Source organism: Oncorhynchus mykiss, chromosome 3 (genome assembly GCF_057628025.1).
Source record: "Oncorhynchus mykiss isolate SJ-2025 chromosome 3, ASM5762802v1, whole genome shotgun sequence".
In the NCBI taxonomy this organism is placed as follows: Eukaryota; Metazoa; Chordata; class Actinopteri; order Salmoniformes; family Salmonidae; genus Oncorhynchus; species Oncorhynchus mykiss.
In genome coordinates, this window is record NC_143024.1 from 74,806,089 (window position 1) to 74,830,249 (window position 24,161).

At 44.2% G+C, this 24,161-nt stretch overlaps 1 protein-coding gene across 1 annotated transcript in view; it reads left to right on the forward strand.

Annotated features, from left to right (window-relative positions):
* LOC110520359 (tumor necrosis factor receptor superfamily member EDAR) overlaps nt 1-24,161 on the forward strand; it is a 62,063-nt gene that overhangs the window by 9,754 nt on the left and 28,148 nt on the right. Inside the window, exon 2 of the mRNA XM_036974891.2 lies at nt 17,213-17,277. Coding sequence (XP_036830786.1) covers nt 17,227-17,277 — 51 coding nt within the window. The 5' untranslated portion in view covers nt 17,213-17,226. The remainder of the gene's footprint in view (nt 1-17,212; nt 17,278-24,161) is intronic.

A 24,161-nucleotide genomic window follows, 5' to 3' on the forward strand; every position in this document is an offset into this window, starting at 1 on the left:
TCATTCATATTACCAGATTTATGTCTAACCAACTACACACACTTCATTCATATTACCAGATTTATGTCTAACCAACTACACACACTTCATTCATATTACCAGATGTTTGTCTAACCAACTACACACACTTCATTCATATTACCAGATGTTTGTCTAACCAACTACACACACTTCATTCATATTACCAGATGTTTGTCTAACCAACTACACACACTTCATTCATATTACCAGATTTATGTCTAACCAACTACACACACTTCATTCCTATTACCAGATGTTTGTCTAACCAACTACACACTGTTGGGCATAATGAAAAGCACTCTCATCTTTAGTATGCTTTGACATAATACGAAAATAGTTCAAAATGTAGAAAATCTTCAGATGCACAGAAGTATTTGCAGATACACACACATGCTGTTGAAACACTTTATTATTATTATTTTTTTCACCAAACAAGTCAGTGCAACATATGCACAGCAGATATATTTACAGTGGACTGAACAAAAATATGCTCACAAAAAAACAGTAAACTGAAAAAGAAAATTGCAGAAAAAATATATAGAAAAAAAGAGGCAAGAAAAATAATTAGGCAGCATCTTGCCGCACAGCTGGGTCTGGCCACAACGCCTCGTCCACATCACAGCTGGGTCTGGCCACAACGCCTCGTCCACATCACAGCTGGGTCTGGCCACAACGCCTCGTCCACATCACAGCTGGGTCTGGCCACAACGCCTCGTCCACATCACAGCTGGGTCTGGCCACAACGCCTCGTCCACATCACAGCTGGGTCTGGCCACAACGCCTCGTCCACATCACAGCTGGGTCTGGCCACAACGCCTCGTCCACATCACAGCTGGGTCTGGCCACAACGCCTCGTCCACATCACAGCTGGGTCTGGCCACAACGCCTCGTCCACATCACAGGCAATATCTTCCCTTGCCAGACATCGAGGGAAGAAGCGCCTTGAGTGCCTTATCCATCCCTGAATCGCACCCACATCAATCTCATCACATGCCTCTTCCATAGCCTGCACAAGAGGCCTGCGCACAAAGGGCTGCTGGTCGTATACCTTCCACCGCCATGCCGAAAATAACTCTTCTATGGGGTTCAGAAATGGTGAGTATGGTGGGAGGTATTGCACGAGAAATGGTGGGTGGTCAGAAAACCAGTTTTTGACTGGAGCTGCACGATGAACGCTCACGTTGTCCCATACTACAACGTACCGGGTTCTTTGATGATCTGCATCATTCATACGCTCTGGTGGTATGAGAATGTTGTGGAGTCTGTCCAGAAATGTGAGAATATGGGCTGTGTTGTATGGTCCAAGGTTGGCATGACGGTGGAGGACACCATGCGTATTGGAGATGGCAGCGCACATTGTGATGTTCTCACCACGTTGGCCAGGAACATCTATAATGGCTCTGTGGCCAATGACGTTTCTCCCCCTTCTTCTGGTCTTTGCTAGGTTGAACCCAGCCTCATCTATAAAGATGAACTCATGTGGGATTGCATGAGCATCCATTTCCAGTACTCCCTGAAAACAAAGAACAAAAGCAGTCTATATGGTGTTATCCAGTACACTGGGAAACAATGTTGTGTAGTGTACTGCAGTCAATATGGTGTTATCCAGTACACTGGGAAACAATGTTGTGTAGTGTACTGCAGTCAATATGGTGTTATCCAGTACACTGGGAAACAATGTTGTGTAGTGTACTGCAGTCAATATGGTGTTATCCAGTACACTGGGAAACAATGTTGTGTAGTGTACTGCAGTCAATATGGTGTTATCCAGTACACTGGGAAACAATGTTGTGTAGTGTACTGCAGTCAATATGGTGTTATCCAGTACACTGGGAAACAATGTTGTGTAGTGTACTGCAGTCAATATGGTGTTATCCAGTACACTTGGAAACAATGTTGTGTAGTGTACTGCAGTCAATATGGTGTTATCCAGTACACTGGGAAACAATGTTGCGTGTAGTGTACTGCAGTCAATATGGTGTTATCCAGTACACTGGGAAACAATGTTGCAGTCAATATGTTGTTATCCAGTACACCGGGAAACAATGTTGTAGTGTACTGCAGTCAATATGGTGTTATCCAGTACACTGGGAAACAATGTTGTGTAGTGTACTGCAGTCAATATGGTGTTATCCAGTACACTGGGAAACAATGTTGCAGTCAATATGGTGTTATCCAGTACACTGGGAAACAATGTTGTGTAGTGTACTGCAGTCAATATGGTGTTATCCAGTACACTGGGAAACAATGTTGTGTAGTGTACTGCAGTCAATATTGTACTTACATCCACATATGTTCGTCTGACCTCTTTGTTTCTTTGAGAGTTTGTCTCAAACGGCACCTTATAAAGTTGTTTCATTCTGATTTGGTTTTGCTTGAGAATGCGAGCCAATGTGGACAGACTGACTCGTTGAATGTTGTTGAATATGGTGTTGTCTTGGATGATGTGGCTTTGAATTTCTCGTAATCTGATTTCATTATTTTCCAAAACCAAGTTTACAATGTTAGCTTCCTGTACCCCGGTGAACATTTGGCCCCTTCCTCTACCATGGTTGCGTCTCTCAGTCCTTTAGAAAAACAAAAAAACTTAAATATAGGGCTTGGACAATGCAACCTAAAGATATTTCCCCCACAGTAGAGTAAATTCTACAGGAAATTTGTGCAGTTAGTGTATGACTTCAGCCATTCATGAAGTAAACAGGTGTCACCCAACTGATACACTATGACATGGGGTGTACTACATAGTGTGAATGAAATGTTGGTTACATACCTGTACTCCAGTCTAAATGTCCGGATGACACAGGCGACAGTAAAACGGCTCAAGTTGGGCTGCACTCTCTGTCCAGCCTCTCACATTGTCAGCCCATGGTTGATGACATGATCAACTAAGGTTGCTCTGATTTCATTTGAAAGATGTTGTCTTCTTTGGCCATGAACTTCTCTACCAGCTCTACCCATACCTCTCACTCTTCCTCCCCCTCTCATTCTCACCCTCCCTCTTCCTATTCCTCTCTCTGCAACGGCTTCCATTGTTGTTGTAAAACAAAAGGTGCTCACCTGTGGTCTTTTCACAGTGCTTACTTCCTGATTGAAGTGGCAACATTTAACCATTGAGGTGTTTGGCCAGGTGGCACATGTATTGGCCAATTAGCTCATGTAGTGTCATTTTGAATGGCAGTGTTTTGAAATGGCAAACATGTGACTTTATGTCAGATTGTTGTGTCTTATGCAGAGAACCGTGTGCAGTGCATTTAACAAGTGCCATTTTGAATTGCAAAATGTGTGTAAAGCAGAAAATGTGTTTAGACTTTTGGAGACTTGAGAAGAGGTTTTGCTTTCTGTGTGTCAGTTTAAATAATTGTGCTGTGCATGTCATTTTAGTGTGTTAGCAATTGGAAAAAACTGTAAGCAAACGAGTGTTTGCACACCTGATGACTGTGTTGAACCAACTGGTTGGACGGTGTGGTAATTTGACAGTCAGTGCTTTGGTATTGCAAGGACGTGACTTCATGATAGATTTTTTGTGTGTAATGTATGTTAAGTGTGTTTAGTGTTTTGCAAATCACTGTGTGTAGAGTTTTGCAACAAGTGTGAGGTTGACAATGTGCTTATAGTTGTGCAAATATGGGCTGATGTTTTGCTTCTTGAGTGTAAGGTTTTGCTAATAGTGTACTACTTTTAATTTTAGTGTGTAAGCAATCCACAAAAACTGTAAGTTAAAATAATAGTGTTCATTCAGTATTGTTGTAATTGTCATTATTATGAATATATATATATATAAAATCGGCCGATTAATCGGTATCAGCTTTTTCTGGTCCTCCAATAATCGGTATCGGTATCAGCGTTGAAAACTCATAATCGGTTGACCTCTAATATATATATATATATATATATATATATATATATATATATATATATATATATATATATGTATTTTTTTGCGGGCACCCCGAGCCACCCCCGGCAAGATGCCGCCCTGGGCGGCTGCCCATGTTGCCAATTACCTAAATCCGCCACTGGTCCTTTGCCAAGTTAATCCATCCACTTGACAGGTGTGGCATATCAAGAAGCTGATTGAACAGCATGATCATAACATGATCATAATGTCCCCCCTGTGCTGGGGACAATAAAAGGCCACTCTAAAATGTGCAGTTTTATCATGTGGCACAATGCCACAGAATACTCAAGTTTTGAGGGAGCGTGCCGTTGGCATGCTCCATCTAACTGTAGGAATGGTATGGGAAGGCATAAGCTACAGACAACGAACATAATTGCATTTTATCTATGGCAATGTTTGGAATGCTCTGGGTCGATGTGTATGACAGCGTGTTCCAGTTCCCGCCAATATCCAGCAACTTTGCACAGCCATTGAAGAGGAGTGGGACAACATTCCACAGCCACAATCAACAGCCTGATCCACTCTATGTGGAGGAGATGTGTTGCGCTGCATGAGGAACATGGTGGCCACACCAGATACTGACTGGTTTTCTGATTCATAATTTTTTTTTAAGGTATCTGTCACCAACAGATTCCCAGTCATGTGAAATCCATAGATTAGGGCCTTTGAACTTATTTCAATTGACTGATTTTCTCATATGAACTGTAACTCAGTAAAATCTTTGAAATTGTTGCATGTTGCGTTTATATTTTTGTTCAGTGTACATACTAAATGTATTGTTTCTTGTTGGCTCTGTATTATGATCCTGGGGATCAATGCGTTGTATTTGTGTACCTTTAAAAATAGATCTATCTTATTTTTGAGTGACAGCCCACGGGTGGATTCAAGCTGACTATTAAAGTATAGGAATGTATTTATTGTGCATGTAGCCTCCCCCAACTAGAAAATAAAAATAAGAATAAAGATAAAAATGTAATAAAAAAAATAATAGGTTGAATTAACCAAAGCGTAATTTTCATCATTCCAATCAGTAAAAGCACTTCAGATGAACAACAACGTCGTCCCACTTTTTAAAGTGAATCATCACGTCCGTAAAAGTGAGCTCTGTAAACCAATGCCTAAGGAGAGTCTCTCCTTTCTAATGCTTTACTGTGCCAGGCAATCTGTACGGTCTATGTTTTATAAGCCATGCCTGAGGTGTGGGTCTATATAAAGTATTTCTTTGTGCCTGAGGTGTGGGTCTATATAAAGTATTTCTTTGTGCCTGAGGTGTGGGTCTATATAAAGTATTTCTTTGTGCCTGAGGTGTGGGTCTATATAAAGTATTTATTTGTGCCTGAGGTATGGGTCTATATAAAGTATTTATTTGTGCCCGAGGTGCGGGTCTGTATAAAGTATTTCTTTGTGCCCGAGGTGTGGGTCTATATAAAGTATTTATTTGTGCCCGAGGTGCGGGTCTGTATAAAGTATTTCTTTGTGCATGAGGTGCAGGTCTATATAAAGTATTTCTTTGTGCCCGAGGTGCGGGTCTTTTAAAGTCTTTATTTGTGCCTGAGGTGTCGGTCTGCAGAAAGTCGTTCTTTGTGCCCGAGGTGTGGGTCTGTCATGCCGTTAATGACACAGATAATGACTGTCAGTGTGTTTATGTGAGATTAACTCTCGTTTGAAGATTAATACCCTTGGGCCTGGGGAGACTGAGGTTGGCTTTTAACACAGACATGTCCCGACAGGGAGGTGAGGGAGAGGGAGGGATAGGGAAGGAGGAAGAGAAGGAGAGAGGAGGGACAAATAGAGGGAGAGGTGGGGGACAGATGGGGAGAAGAATATGAGTGAGAGGCAGAGAGAGGAAGTGGGAAAGAGCAAAGGGAGAGTGAGATGGAGCTAGAGGGATCAGAAAGAGGGAGGGATCTAGAGGGATAGGGAAGGGTGAGGGAGATAGAGGGATAGGGATGGGTGAAGGAGCTAGAGGGATAGGAAAGAGTGAGGGAGCTAGAGGGATAGGAAAGAGTGAGGGAGGGAGAGGGATAGGAAAGAGTGAGGGAGGGAGAGAGAAAGAGCGAGAGAAGGGAGAGAGATGCTCTTGAAATAGAGTGATGCATTCCAGTCCAGGGGAGTAGGGAGTGTGTGTGTGGATGTGTGGAAGTGGGTGTGTACGGGGTGCAGGGGACTCGCGGGGGTTTAAGGGGCTGGAGCCTGATGAAAGCATCAGGGTGAGTGTGTGTGTATGTGTGTGCGTGTGTGTTCGTTTAGTCTGATAATGAGGTGCTCGGGGCAGCGTCGTTTGGCAGCTCTCACTTCCTGTTCAGAAGACAAGCTTTTTATCAAAACAAAAAGTTACATTTTCTTCTTTTATCCTGAAAGACCGGCAGCGCCACTGGGTCTCCTAAACACACACACACACACACGCACGCACACACACACACACACACACACACACACACACACACACACACACACACACACACACACACACACACACACACACACACACACAAACACTCCACGATGATTCGCACAATTAAGCTAATTTCAGCTCAGAAGTCAGGTCTGTGTGTGTGTGTGTGTGTGTGTGTGTGTGTGTGTGTTTAGGAGACCCAGTGCATGGGGGCTGTGATTAAACAGGATCAAAGGGAAAAGGACGTGACCCTTTCAGACGATCAGCTCCGTTCAACATGTGAACGTTTCTCTCCAGTTACAGTAGCACCTTGATCTGGAACACAGGAACCGTCCTGGAGACCGACCCCCTCCCATTCCACTTACCCACCACCCCCGGCCCACAATCCCCCACCCAGTCTCCTGAAACCATGAAAGAAAGAGGGCGTGGATTTCATCTCCCTCTGATTAATTAAAGTAGTGTAGTCGATCTAATCTGTGTTTGACTGACTGACTATTTATAGTGTAGTAGTTAGTGGTAACTCTATCTCTGAATCCCATCAGCTGTTGTGTTAGTGAACGTCAGTGTCTCTCCAGCTCTTCAGTTGAGCTGTCTCAGAGAGAGAGAAGAGTCGGGGTGTCAGAGGGTACACAATGCTCTTTTCTCCTGCTGTGTGTACGTGTGTGTGTGCGTGTCTGTGCGTCTCTGTGTGTGTGTGTGTGTGTGTGATACCTGCAGAGTTAAGGTGACAGCGGGACCCCTATGGCAGACAGGCTAAACTCGTTCTCTCTTTATGGATCATTTGATACAATAACAGCTCCATGAATATAACTATTACACACACTGCATGGTGCTGCATACAGTACACACCAACGCTACAGTACACCAACACTACAGTACACCGACACTACAGTACACCGACACTACAGTTCACCAACACTACAGTACACCAACACTACAGTACACCAACACTACAGTACACCAACACTACAGTACACACCAACACTACAGTACACACCAACACTACAGTTCACCAACACTACAGTACACCAACACTACAGTACACCAACACTACAGTACACACCAACACTACAGTACACACCAACACTACAGTACACACCAATACTACAGTTCACCAACACTACAGTACACCAACACTACAGTACACACCAACACTACAGTACACACCAACACTACAGATCACCAACACTACAGTACACCAACACTACAGTACACACCAACACTACAGCACACACCAACACTACAGTTCACCAACACTACAGTACACCAACACTACAGTACACACCAACACTACAGTACACACCAACACTACAGTACACACCAACACTACAGTACACCAACACTACAGTACACACCAACACTACAGTACACACCAACACTACAGTACACCAACACTACAGTACACACCAACACTACAGTTCACCAACACTACAGTACACCAACACTACAGTTCACCAACACTACAGTTCACCAACACTACAGTACACACCAACACTACAGTTCACCAACACTACAGTTCACCAACACTACAGTACACACCAACACTACAGTACACACCAACACTACAGCACACCAACACTAGAGTACACACCAACGCTACAGTACACCAACACTACAGTTCACCAACACTACAGTACACACCAACACTACAGTTCACCAACACTACATTACACACCAACACAACAGTTCACTAACACTACAGTACACACCAACACTACAGTACACCAACACTAGACTTCACACCAACGCTACAGTACACCAACACTACAGTACACCAACACTACAGTACACACCAACACTACAGTACACCAACACTACAGTACACACCAACACTACAGTTCACCAACACTACAGTACACCAACACTACAGTTCACCAACACTACAGTTCACCAACACTACAGTACACACCAACACTACAGTTCACCAACACTACAGTTCACCAACACTACAGTACACACCAACACTACAGTTTACCAACACTACAGTACACACCAACACTACAGTACACACCAACACTACAGCACACCAACACTAGAGTACACACCAACGCTACAGTACACCAACACTACAGTTCACCAACACTACAGTACACACCAACACTACAGTTCACCAACACTACAGTACACACCAACACAACAGTTCACCAACACTACAGTACACACCAACACTACAGCACACCAACACTAGAGTACACACCAACGCTACAGTACACCAACACTACAGTACACCAACACTACAGTACACCAACACTACAGTACACACCAACACTACAGTACACCAACACTACAGTACACACCAACACTACAGTACACACCAACACTATAGTACACCAACACTAAAGTTCACCAACACTACAGTTCACCAACACTACAGTACACACCAACACTACAGTACACACCAACACTACAGTACACCAACACTACAGTACACCAACACTACAGTACACACCAACACTACAGTTCACCAACACGACAGTACACCAACACTACAGTACACACCAACACTACAGCACACACCAACACTACAGTACACCAACACTACAGTACACACCAACACTACAGTACACCAACACTACAGTTTACCAACACTACAGTACACACCAACACTACAGTACACACCAACACTACAGCACACCAACACTAGAGTACACACCAACGCTACAGTGCACCAACACTACAGTTCACCAACACTACAGTACACACCAACACTACAGTTCACCAACACTACAGTACACACCAACACAACAGTTCACCAACACTACAGTACACACCAACACTACAGCACACCAACACTAGAGTACACACCAACGCTACAGTACACCAACACTACAGTACACCAACACTACAGTACAGCAACACTACAGTACACACCAACACTACAGTACACCAACACTACAGTACACACCAACACTACAGTACACACCAACACTATAGTACACCAACACTAAAGTTCACCAACACTACAGTTCACCAACACTACAGTACACACCAACACTACAGTACACACCAACACTACAGTACACCAACACTACAGTACACCAACACTACAGTACACACCAACACTACAGTTCACCAACACGACAGTACACCAACACTACAGTACACACCAACACTACAGCACACACCAACACTACAGTACACCAACACTACAGTACACACCAAAACTACAGTACACACCAACACTATAGTCCACACCAACACTACAGTTCACCAACACTACAGCACACCAACACTACAGTACACACCAACACTACAGTCCACACCAACACTACAGTTTACCAACACAACAGCACACCAACACTAGAGTACACACCAACGCTACAGTACACCAACACTACAGTTCACCAACACTACAGTACACACCAACACTACAGTTCACCAACACTACAGTACACACCAACGCAACAGTTCACCAACACTACAGTACACACCAACACTACAGCACACCAACACTAGAGTACACACCAACACTACAGTACACCAACACTACAGTACACACCAACACTACAGTACACCAACACTACAGTACACACCAACACTACAGTGCACACCAACACTACAGTACACCAACACTACAGTTCACCAACACTACAGTTCACCAACACTACAGTACACACCAACACTACAGTACACACCAACACTACAGTACACCAACACTACAGTTCACCAACACTACAGTTCACCAACACTACAGTACACACCAACACTACAGTACACACCAACACTACAGTACACCAACACTACAGTACACACCAACACTACAGTACACACCAACACTACAGTTCACCAACACGACAGTACACCAACACTACAGTACACACCAACACTACAGCACACACCAACACTACAGTTCACCAACACTACAGTACACACCAACACTACAGTACACACCAACACTACAGTACACACCAACACTACAGTACACACCAACACTACAGTACACATCAACACTACAGTACACACCAACACTACAGTTCACCAACACTACAGTACACACCAACACTACAGTTCACACCAACACTACAGTACACCAACACTACAGTACACCAACACTACCGTACACACCAACACTACAGTTCACCAACACTACAGTACACACCAACAACACTACAGTACACACCAACACTACAGTACACACCAACACTACAGTACACATCAACACTACAGTACACACCAACACTACAGTTCACCAACACTACAGTACACACCAACACTACAGTTCACACCAACACTACAGTACACACCAACACTACAGTACACCAACACTACAGTACACACCAACACTACAGTACACACCAACACTACAGTACACCAACACTACAGTTCACCAACACTACAGTACACACCAACACTACAGTACACACCAACACTACAGTACACCAACACTACAGTACACCAACACTACAGTACACCAACACTACCGTACACACCAACACTACAGTTCACCAACACTACAGTACACACCAACAACACTACAGTACACACCAACACTACAGTACACACCAACACCACAGTACACCAACACTACAGTTCACCAACACTACAGTACACCAACACCACAGTTCACCAACACTACAGTACACACCAACACTACAGCACACACCAACACTGTAGTTCACCAACAACACTACAGTACACCAACAACACTACAGTACACACCAACACTACAGTACACACCAACACCACAGTACACCAACACTACAGTTCACCAACACTACAGTACACCAACACCACAGTTCACCAACACTACAGTACACACCAACACTACAGCACACACCAACACTGTAGTTCACCAACAACACTACAGTACACCAACACTACAGTACACCAACAACACTACAGTACACCAACACCACAGTACACCAACACTACAGTTCACCAACACCACAGTTCACCAACACCACAGTACACCAACACTACAGTTCACCAACACTACAGTACACCAACACCACAGTTCACCAACACTACAGTACACACCAACACTACAGCACACACCAACACTGTAGTTCACCAACAACACTACAGTACACCAACAACACTACAGTACACCAACACCACAGTACACCAACACTACAGTTCACCAACACCACAGTTCACCAACACTACAGTACACACCAACACTACAGTTCACCAACACTACAGTACACACCAACACTGTAGTTCACCAACATTATAGCCTCTTAATGTCTGGATAAAGGCTTTGTTCAATATCTGAAACCACAGTAAAATCCAGCTAATTCTCTCTCTTTCTCTCTCTCTCTTTCTCTCGCTCTCTCTCAACCTGTTGTTTCTTGCATATGGTGCAATTATCTGTCAGAGAGACTCCATGAGAAATTTACTTGATAACAATAATTACAGTGTGTGTGTGTGTGTGTCTTACACAACCTCTCCGCTTCAGAGACTGTTTTTGTCTTAGTTACTATTCAAATACATATTTGCAGTGAATATAATTCCCCCTAAAGACAGGCAGACAGGCTTACATGTTGCCCATCCTGTGGGTCTGAGTCAGAATGCCTTGCATGTGAATTTCCCCGTCCAATCCTGGGTTTGTCTAAATGACTTTATGTACTGTGTGTTTGTGTGAGAGTGAGCTACACTTCCTTAGTATGTTACTACACTCTTTGAAAAAAGGGATCCAAAAGCGTTCTTCAGCTGTCCCCATAGGAGAACCCTTTTAAGTTCCAGGTAGAACTCTCTGTAAAAAGGGTTCTACATGGGACCCAAAAGGGTTCTACCTGAAACCAAAAAGGGTTATTCAAAGGGTTATCCTATGGGGACAGCCGAAGACCCTTTCAGGTTCTAGATAGCGTAGGGGCTGTATAGAGACAGTATGGGACTAGTTCAAGATTTGGGAGGTAAAACAGGAGCAGTATCAGCAGCATTGTCTCCATGTAGTGTAAAGGTTTCTATTATTTAGGGAATGTATTTCCACAAACTAAAGAGACAGCGTGGTGGAGTGTTGAGATTCACCTTTAAAGACTTGGCTGCTTGCTGGATCCATCTGTAATGTGTCATGATTGTGCACCATACAGTACTGTACACACTGGCACAATGAGGCCTGATATATTATGTTTGCTGTGCAATAGTAAATGTGAATACGCTCAGCCAGAGATTAGAGTGTTTGTTCTGTTCCTGTGTATGTTCATGTGCATGCTGTGGTTTATAAAGGGAGATAAACAGGCAGGTAAACAGTCAACCAAACAAGGCAACAGCTCAGTCCTCCTCCTGACTGCAGGGCTGCAGTATTTACTGCCTGTTTGATTTACTGCACACACACACACACACACACACACACACACACACACGCTCGCCCTCTGCAGAAGAGAGAGAGCACACTAGCCATGGTGGGGGCCATTAGGCTCCAGTAAAATCAGTGTTTGTTTAATAATGCAACCCCATTAAAGACTGGAGCGGGTCATTACTGTGGTGTGTCAGAAAACTTACTCTCGGTGTCCTCACAGAATGAGAATAACCGAGAATTTCCCCTGAGCCTGGACAGTGTTGAAACTAATCTGAGACCCTGTTTGTTTCTGTTTAACAGTTTAACACAGCTTTAGGTAATGATGTTTCTGTTTAACGGTTTAACACAGCTTTAGGTAATGATGTTTCTGTTTAACGGTTTAACACAGCTTTAGGTAATGATGTTTCTGTTTAACGGTTTAACACAGCTTTAGGTAATGATGTTTCTGTTTAACGGTTTAACACATCTTTAGGTAATGATGTTTCTGTTTAACGGTTTAACACAGCTTTAGGTAATGATGTTTCTGTTTAACGGTTTAACACAGCTTTAGGTAATGATGTTTCTGTTTAACGGTTTAACACATCTTTAGGTAATGATGTTTCTGTTTAACGGTTTAACACAGCTTTAGGTAATGATGTTTCTGTTTAACGGTTTAACACAGGTTTAGGTAATTGGTGTTTCTGGAGGAAAAGACTCTCTCGCCAAGACCTTCCAATTACACTGACCACATTACTTATACTTTACTGACACACGTGTGCACACTCATTTATCCTTAATTGAGAGAAATAAGAGCAGACTGTTATTATAATGCTGGGAGTGGGCCAATAAAAATCTGTCTCCTCTAGGTAAGGGCCTGGCAACATACACACAGACGGACGCAATACACACACAGACAGACGCAATACACACACACACACACAGAAGGACGCAATACACACACACACACACACACACACACACAGACAGACACAATACACACACACACAGACGGACGCAATACACACACACACAGACATACGCAATACACACACACACACAGACATATGCAATACACACACACAGACGGACGCAATACACACACACACACACACACACAGACAGACGCAATACACACACACACAGACAGACGCAATACACACACACACACACACAGGCGAACGCAATACACACACACACACACACACACACACACACAGACAGACACAATACACACACACACAGACAGACAAAATACACACACACACACACAGACGGACGCAATACACACACACACACACACACACACAGACGGACGCAATATACACACACACAGACGGACGCAATACACACACACACAGACATACGCAATACACACACACACACAGACATATGCAATACACACACACACAGATGGACGCAATACACACACACACAGACGGACGCAATACACACACACAGACATATGCAATACACAAACAGACATATGCAATACACACACACAGACGGACGCAATACACACACAGACGGACGCAATACACACACACATACAGACGGACGCAATACACACACACACAGACGGATGCAATACACACATAAGCACGCACACACACACATGTACATACGTAAGCATGCATACTTCCACACACATGCAACTCTCTCACACACAGTCTATAGCTTTGCTATAAACATAATTAAATCAATTAAATCCTCTACATTGATATTTTTCTCTAAAATACAAGAATAAAAAAGGATAAATCATGTTTGAAGTTTGATCTAATTTTAGTTTTATATGTTCTTCAATGTACTTGTGAGTGCCTGTATACCTTAGTAACTACAGATCAGAGAGAAGAGCGAGACAGTGTGTGTTTGACCGTGACATACCTTTGAGTGCCTATATAAGTGTAGTAACTTTGTGCTGCCAGAGTATTTGAAGGGTTTCCAGATCTGTGACAGTACTACTGTAACTGAAACAAACAAAGTACAGTCCCTCTAATGCAGGCCTGGGCAAAGGCCAGCCCGCGACCTTATTCAATACGGCCGCAGAATCATGTTCAAATCACATAAAGAATTAGCGATAGTAAAGTTTTGAAAAACATATTTGTTATTCAAATTAAAAGCCCAATGAATACTCGCCGCTTGTGGGCATTTATTTTGAAGGCACATATAAATAACAACTGAACGAGGACAGACAGGGACTGACAGGCTGACACACGTCATTGTTACAAATATTAGCTGGCTAGAAATTGCGCAAAAATGAGTTTTTCAAAGATTTCAAAGAAAAGGAAAGTAGATAATGAATGTCGGGTGTTCCAGCAAGACTGGACATCAACATATTTCTTCATTAAGATATCAGGGAAAGCTGTATGCTTAGTGTGCAGAGAGAGCTTCGCTGTCTTGAAAGACTACAACTTGTCCCGACACTTCCAGACAAAACATTCAGAGAAATATAGGAATATATCTTCTGAGTGCATCGAAAGAGTTGCTTTCTCAGTTGCAGAAGCAGCAAGACTTTTCACAAAACTGCATTCAGCAAACGACGGAATTGCGAGAGCTAAATATGTACTGTCCTACACAATTGCTAAACATAGCAAGCCATTTGCTGAGGGCGAATTAATTAAATCATGTTTAATTACCTCTTTGGGACTGGGGGGCAGTATTGAGTAGCTTGGATGAATAATACCCAGAGTAAACTGCCTGCTACTCAAGACCAGAATCGAAGATATGCCTATTATTAGTAGATTTGGATAGAAAACACTCTGAACACTCTCATGTTGTGGATACAGTCACTAAAGTGGTAAACTTCTTAAGAGCAAAATCATTAAACCACAACCAGTTTGTCTCACTGTTGGAAGAGACAGTCGTCATGCAGAGCTCCCCTTCCACACAAACGTGAGATGGCTGAGTTTGGGGAAGGTGCTTAAAAGGGTGTGGGATCTGAAGTCGGAGTTTGCCGAGTTTTTGCAAATGGAAATATGTGGAATTCTATCAACTGCAAGATAAAGAATGGTTGGCTGATTTTTCCTTCCCTGTGGACATCATGGCCCTCATGAATGAACTGAATTCCAAACTACAAGGGAAGGGCCTTTTTGCACATCAGATGTACAGCCTTGTCAGCCTTCAAGGGAAAATGACTCATCCTGACCTGCCAAGTAGAAGCCAACAATCTCACCCACCTTCTGACACCACTAGTCTGTTCCCTATCAGATGACAACAATCTCACCCACCTTCTGACACCACTAGTCTGTTCCCTATCAGATGACAACAATCTCACCCACCTTCTGACACCACTAGTCTGTTCCCTATCAGATGACAACAATCTCACCCACCTTCTGACACCACTAGTCTGTTCCCTATCAGATGACATCAATCTCACCCACCTTCTGACACCACTAGTCTGTTCCCTATCAGATGACAACAATCTCACCCACCTTCTGACACCACTAGTCTGTTCCCTATCAGATGACAACAATCTCACCCACCTTCTGACACCACTAGTCTGTTCCCTATCAGATGACAACAATCTCACCCACCTTCTGACACCACTAGTCTGTTCCCTATCAGATGACAACAATCTCACCCACCTTCTGACACCACTAGTCTGTTCCCTATCAGATGACAACAATCTCACCCACCTTCTGACACCACTAGTCTGTTCCCTATCAGATGACATCAATCTCACCCACCTTCTGACACCGCTAGTCTGTTCCCTATCAGATGACAACAATCTCACCCACCTTCTGACACCACTAGTCTGTTCCCTATCAGATGACAACAATCTCACCCACCTTCTGACACCACTAGTCTGTTCCCTATCAGATGACAACAATCTCACCCACCTTCTGACACCACTAGTCTGTTCCCTATCAGATGACATCAATCTCACCCACCTTCTGACACCACTAGTCTGTTCCCTATCAGATGACATCAATCTCACCCACCTTCTGACACCGCTAGTCTGTTCCCTATCAGATGACATCAATCTCACCCACCTTCTGACACCACTAGTCTGTTGTCATTTGATAGGGAACAGACTAGTGGTGTCAGAAGGTGGGTGAGATTGTTGTCATCTGATAGGGAACAATCTCACCCACCTTCTGACACCACTAGTCTGTTCCCTATCAGATGACAGATGACGCATCTGGATGTGATTTACAGTAGATATCTGTCAACACAGTCATACACATGTATAATCCTGTAATATGATTCTGGCCCGCCATGGCAAAAATATATTCTAATGTGGCCCTCCATGGAAAATAATTGCCCAGGCCTGGACTGGTTACCCATAATCCATCTGTGTCAGAGAGGTGACGAGCTGATCCTCTCCTCTTCCACCAGGCTGCTCTCCTCCTTTCACATACTCCCTCTCTCCCACTCTCTCTCCTCAGTGACTGGCAGCTCTGATAGGGGGTTCATTAATTATCTCATCACATCAGTAGGGCAGAGGAGTAACCTACAGTAGAGAAGAGTATCACCTACACACACACACTCTGTCAAGTATAACCCACGCATATGATGACGCATAGTGTGTGTGTGTGTGGATCAAATGTTTATGAGGAGTGACGGCTTTCTTAAGCAGTGGAAGACTTACCACAAAAACAGCAGAGGTGACACTGCTGTCATGAGTGTATGTATTTCTGACCCTCTTTTCTCTCTCTCTCTCTCTCTCTCTCTCTCTCAGGGGAAGGTGAGAAGATGTTTCAGAAAGGAAGTCACATAGAGTCCCTCTTCCTCTGTTTGTTGTTGGTGAGTATCTTTCAAATTACATTACTCCTCTTTCTCTCCTCCATCTCCTTTCCCTCCTCTTCTCATCCTCACCCATCTTCAGCAATGAAACAGTGTAACAGATACACAGACGCGTGCGTGAACACACACACACTGAACACACACACACACACACACACATACTCCTACAGACATAACACTGGCAGAGGTACTTTACCAGACTTTAGCAGGTCTTTGCCAGAGGTTGTGAAACATCACAGGTTCCTCCGTGGAGCTCTAAGAGAGCAGTTCTAATCTGGGCCTGAATCTCTCCTGAATCTCTCCTCTCTTCCTCTGATGTTGAAACCTGTTGGCTGTGTGTGTGTGTTGGCTGTATTCCCAGGAGTTTAACTTCCCTCAGAGCTCATTTAATGATCCCCACTAAAGCCACTCCTGGAGGGCTGGATTAGAGAGAGAGAGAGAGACCTCTTCCTCATCCCATCTCATCTCTTCCTCCTTCTGCCTCATCCTCCTATCTTCTCTTCTTTCAACCTCTTCCTCACACCTCATCCTCCCATCTCATCTCTTCCTTCTTTCACCTCTTCCTCATCCCAACTACTCTCATCTCCTCTTCCTCCTTCAACCTCTTCCTCATCCAGCCTACAGTACTCCCATCTCCTCACATCCTCCTTCCTCCTCCCCCCTCCTCCATACACAGCCTCAGACCTACGTCTTCCTGTCAGATGTCTCAGTTCTCTCCAGCTCCCCAGCTGCTGCTCAGTCTGTCTTGTGTTTGTTGTTATAGAGTTTGTCAGTGGTGTAAAGTACTTGAGTAAAAATATGTAGATTTTTTACTTCACTAGATTCCTTTTACTTCTAGTTTTACTTCACTACAATCCTAAATAAAATAATAACTTTTTATTCCACACATTTCCCTGACATCCAAAACTGCTAGTTACATTTTGAATGCTTAGCAGGACAGGAAAATGGTCAAATTCACACACTTATCTAGAGAACTTCCCTGGTCATCCCTACTGCCTCTGATCTGGCGGACTCATTAGACACTCATGCTTCGTTTGTAAATGATGTTTGAATTTTGGAGTGTGTCACTGGCTATCTGTTAATAAAGAAAATGGTGCTGTCTGGTTTGCTTAACATAAGTAATTTTAAATGATTTATACTTTTATTTTTGATTCTTAACTATATTTTAGCAATTACATTCACTTTTGATACTTACTCTATATTTAAAACCAAATACTTTAAGACTCAAGTAGTATTTTACTGGGTGACTTTCACTTCTACTTAAGTCATTTTCTATTAAGGTATCTTTACTTTTACTCAAGTATGACAATTGGGTACTTTTTCCACCACTGCAAACAGTAACTGGTTTCATTTCAGTCTCCGTGTGTTTGAACAGCAGTGTGTAACTTGTTGTTGTGTTTAGAAAATGACATTCTTGACCGTGAGCTGGGGAGAGCTGAGTGTGTGCTGTTTTATTTGTGGGTTCTGATGGATGGATCTGGACAGCAAATCTGTGAGGAGAACAGCCACACACACACACACACACACACACACACACACACACACACACACACACACACACACACACACACACACACACACACACACACACACACACACAAAGAGCCAGGCAGGCAGGTAGCTAATGGTAAGTAAGTTACTGTATATAATGTTACAGTACACCTATTGTAATTTAAATACAGTATCAAAGCAATGACACATGGTACAATAGCGTAAAATTGACTCTATTGTACTGTAAAACGTAAATGCTACAGCACCCCCCAACCCAAAACATCTTCCCACAGCCATGATTGAGGGGATTGGGGTTTGTATTTGACTATAATTACATGGGATTGGTGCAAGCAGGTTGGCTGCTAGGTCATGTGTTTCCACATCACAGCATATCAATTCAGATGTGGTGTTTTATATCACTTCCATTTCTAGAGGCTTAACAACGGCATCCGAAGTGGCAGGGACCACAGAGCAAACAGACCAAAAGGCCATGGCATAATACTTAGCCATTAACAGTTTAAGACTTGCTACCGCTCCAATCTGTCCCTTATCTATTTTAAATAGATGGGGCACTACTTCTACATACCAGTTAAATCGGTGCAGCATGCTCACTAACGGGTGCAGGTTGACATTTATTGTCATGAGTCTTTTAGGAGCGATATACCATTATATTGTAAAAATTCATATAAACAAAAATGTGCTGTTTGGTCTTAATTTAAGGTTACGGTTAGACATTTGGGTTAGCAGTGTGGTTAAGGTTAGGGTTAGTTTTAAAATCAGATTTTAAGACTTTGTGGCTATGCCAGCTAGTGACCACTCTGTAGAGCTGCCTCCAGAGCAATATTCATGACGAAAAATGCTGACCTGCAACAAATATAGCCTTTTACAAGGCATGCCTCAAGATATGTTAATGAGCCAGAAACAACAAGACCAAGCACCCACTAGTGGTCAAAAGGTTTTTGGCTCCAAAAAGATGGTACGGACTGTATTCTGTGGGATGGAATTACAGTACCATTTGGAATACAGCAATTATTCTCCTGCCCACAAAATCTTCCCAAAATGCACCATAATTGAATGTATGCTGCAGTAAAATGTTTCACAGTATTTTACTGTTGATAATACTCCCAATTACCGTATAAATTACAGTTTTCCTTTACGGTGCACGAACAAATGCCCACCAAACACACACACTTCAGCCACTCGATTATATGCACATTTAAACAACTATGGTCAGTCCCTAAATTCACTCTGACACCCAGCGTTTGTGGTTTGGTTAGTATGTTATTGTGTGGGTTGGATGGTGGGGGAGATAGTGATGTAACATTCTCTCACTGGCTGACAGATTTAGGGCTACATTAATGACAACGGCTTGATTGGTCTCTGAAAGGTTCCCGAGGGGATTAATATAGTCTCAATGATTTTCATTTGAGTTATTGAAAGCTGTAGCTACAAGCTTAAAGGCTAGATACTGAAGAATCCTGTAGTGAGTTGAAGCAGAACAAAAAGATTCATCCTAACCCCTTACACTCGTAGAAATGGGCCTATATGGATACGGCCGATTTGAAATGTTGAACTATAAAAAGCATATATGCATGTTACCAAAACTTGAGATTATGGGGAAATTATCAGACCAAAATTGAGGACACAACAGTTCACCTGACACAAGACTGAATCCAAACATTACACTGTTGATTTTATGTGCATTTTACATTGACTGTGTTTTTCACAGCATTTGTCAATAACGAAATCTGAAAACACTTTGGATAAATTCAATAACATGAAAATACTCATTGAAATTTGGTGCAAAATAAGAAAAAAACAAGGGTTTGAGTGAGAGGTCAAACTGGTGTCTCCAAGTGGCAATACATCTCTCCAAACTGCACAGTTCCTAAATCATTTCAACACACTTTTATGACTCAAGGAAAGAGCCTTCAACTATAAGGTGCTTTTTTGAGCTCTCCTAGCTGTGCCATTGAGGAACTGAAGCAAGCACAAAATATGATCTTACAGTGTTAGGCTTTCAAAAGGCACTTCAGATAAACAGATTGTAATTTTGGTGCCCATAGAATGGAGTCATGAGTGCATTCTGATGTGTGTCCTGCGGTTAGTTGTCTTCACAAGATGACAAACAGCCTTATTCTGTTCAGGACAACCCAGGGAATAACACCTGTCATCCTTGTAACTGTGGATCACATATAGAAATCCTATACATTGATACTGTAAATGACATGAGTTTTGACATGAAGGGCACGTTTGGACTCATGGGTTTGTGGTTTGCTTGTATGACATCAATGCAGTGTTTATTATAATCCTCAACATCTCACAGTGACAGTGACTCCTCTCAATTGACAGCATTTCCCTCACTGAGACGACAATAAATGTGCTGTTCCGTCCGTGGTTGAAAGAGTGAGACCAAAGCACAGCGGGGAAAGTGTTCATAATAATTTAATAATGAAACACAGACGAAACAACAACATATAAACGAACATAACGTTCTGCAGGGCTAGACAGCTACTGTGCAAAAACAAGATCCCACAAACTCAGGTGGAAAACAGACTGCCTAAGTATGATTCCCAATCAGAGACAACGATAGATAGCTGCCTCTGATTGGGAACCCTACCCGGCCAACAAAGAAATAGAAAACTAGAATGACCACCCAAATCACACCCTGACCTCACCAAATAGAGAAATAAACAGGCTCTCTAAGGTCAGGGCGTGACATGTGCAAAAGCTGTTATGGTGAGTGAATGAGGACCCAAAAGCGAACTAACTTAAACAGAGCTTCTTTAATAACCAACCATAGGTAGGCTCAGATAGACCGGCAGATTCCGACAGGACAGGACAAGGTTACAGCAAACATGACGATAGTCTGGCTCAGGCATGAAACACAAACAAACAAGAATCCGACAAGGACAGGAGCAGAAACAGAGAGAGATATAGGGACCTAATCAGAGGGAAAAAGGGAACAGGTGGGGAACGGGGTGAATGGGTAGTTAGAGGAGACAAGGGACAGCTGGGGGAAAGCGGGGGGAGAAAAGGTAACCTAACACGACCAGCAGAGGGAGACAGGGTGAAGGGAAAGGACAGAGACAAGACACAACATGACAGTACCCCCCCACTCACCGAGCGCCTCCTGGCGCACTCGAGGAGGAAACCTGGCGGCAACGGAGGAAATCCTCGATCAGCGCACGGTCCAGCACGTCCCGAGAGGGAACCCAACTCCTCTCCTCAGGACCGTACCCCTCCCAATCGACAAGGTACTGGTGACCACGGCCCCGAGGACGCATGTCCAAAATCCTGCGGACCCTGTAGATGGGTGCGCCCTCGACAAGGATGGGGGGGGGGGGGGGAAGACGAGCGGGGGCGCGAAGAACGGGCTTAATGCAGGAGACATGGAAGACCGGGTGGACGCGACGAAGGTATCGCGGAAGAAGAAGTCGAACTGCGACAGGATTAATGACCCGAGAAATACGGAACGGACCAATGAACCGCGGGGTCAACTTGCGAGAAGCCGTCTTAAGGGGAAGGTTCTGAGTGGAGAGCCAAACTCTCTGACCGCGACAATATCTAGGACTCTTAGTTCTATGCTTATTAGCAGCCCTCACCGTCTGCGCCCTATAACGGCAAAGTGCAGACCTGACCCTCTTCCAGGTGCGCTCGCAACGTTGGACAAAAGCCTGAGCGGAGGGGACGCTGGACTCGGCGAACTGAGATGAGAACAGCGGAGGCTGGTACCCGAGGCTACTCTGAAAAGGAGATAGCCCGGTCGCAGACGAAGGAAGCGAGTTGTGGGCGTATTCTGCCCAGGGGAGCTGTTCTGACCAAGACGCAGGGTTGCGAAAAGAAAGACTGCGTAAGATGCGACCAATAGTCTGATTGGCCCGTTCTGCTTGACCGTTAGACTGGGGGTGAAAGCCGGAAGAGAGACTGACGGAAGCCCCAATCAAACGGCAAAACTCCCTCCAAAATTGAGACGTGAATTGCGGACCTCTGTCCGAAACGACGTCTGACGGAAGGCCATGAATTCTGAAAACATTCTCGATGATGATTTGTGCCGTCTCTTTAGCAGAAGGAAGCTTAGCAAGGGGAATGAAATGAGCCGCCTTAGAGAACCTATCGACAACCGTAAGAATAACAGTCTTCCCCGCTGACGAAGGCAGTCCGGTGACAAAATCTAAGGCGATGTGAGACCACGGTCGAGAGGGAATAGGAAGCGGCCTGAGACGGCCGGCAGGAGGAGAGTTACCGGACTTAGTCTGCGCGCAGACCGAACAAGCAGCCACGAAACGACGCGTGTCATGCTCCCGGGTGGGCCACCAGAAACGCTGGCGAATGGAAGCAAGCGTACCCCGAACGCCAGGGTGGCCGGCTAACTTGGCAGAGTGAGCCCACTGAAGAACGGCCAGACGAGTAGGAACGGGAACGAAAAGAAGGTTCCTAGGACAAGCGCGCGGCGACGGAGTGTGAGTGAGCGCTTGTTTTACCTGCCTCTCAATTCCCCAGACAGTCAACCCGACAACACGCCCCTCAGGGAGAATCCCCTCGGGGTCAGTGGAGGCTACTGAAGAACTGAAGAGACGAGACAAAGCATCAGGCTTGGTGTTCTTAGAGCCCGGACGATAAGAAATCACGAACTCGAAACGAGCGAAAAACAGCGCCCAACGCGCCTGACGCGCATTAAGTCGTTTGGCAGAACGGATGTACTCAAGATTCCTATGGTCAGTCCAAACGACAAAAGGAACGGTCGCCCCCTCCAACCACTGTCGCCATTCGCCTAGGGCTAACCGGATGGCGAGCAGTTCGCGGTTACCCACATCATAGTTACGTTCCGACGGCGACAGGCGATGAGAAAAATACGCGCATGGGTGGACCTTGTCGTCAGAGAGGGAGCGCTGAGAAAGAATGGCTCCCACGCCCACCTCTGACGCGTCAACCTCGACAACGAACTGTCTAGAGACGTCAGGTGTAACAAGGATAGGAGCGGATGTAAAACGATTCTTGAGGAGATCAAAAGCTCCCTGGGCGGAAACGGACCACTTAAAGCACGTCTTGACAGAAGTAAGGGCTGTGAGAGGAGCTGCCACCTGACCGAAATTACGGATGAAACGACGATAGAAGTTCGCGAATCCGAGAAAGCGCTGCAGCTCGACGCGTGACTTAGGGACGGGCCAATCAATGACAGCTTGGACCTTAGCGGGATCCATCTTAATGCCTTCAGCGGAAATAACAGAACCGAGAAATGTGACGGAGGAGGCATGAAAAGTGCACTTCTCAGCCTTCACAAAAAGACAATTCTCTAAAAGGCGCTGGAGGACACGTCGAACGTGCTGAACATGAATCTGGAGTGACGGTGAAAAAATCAGGATATCGTCAAGGTAAACGAAAACAAAGAT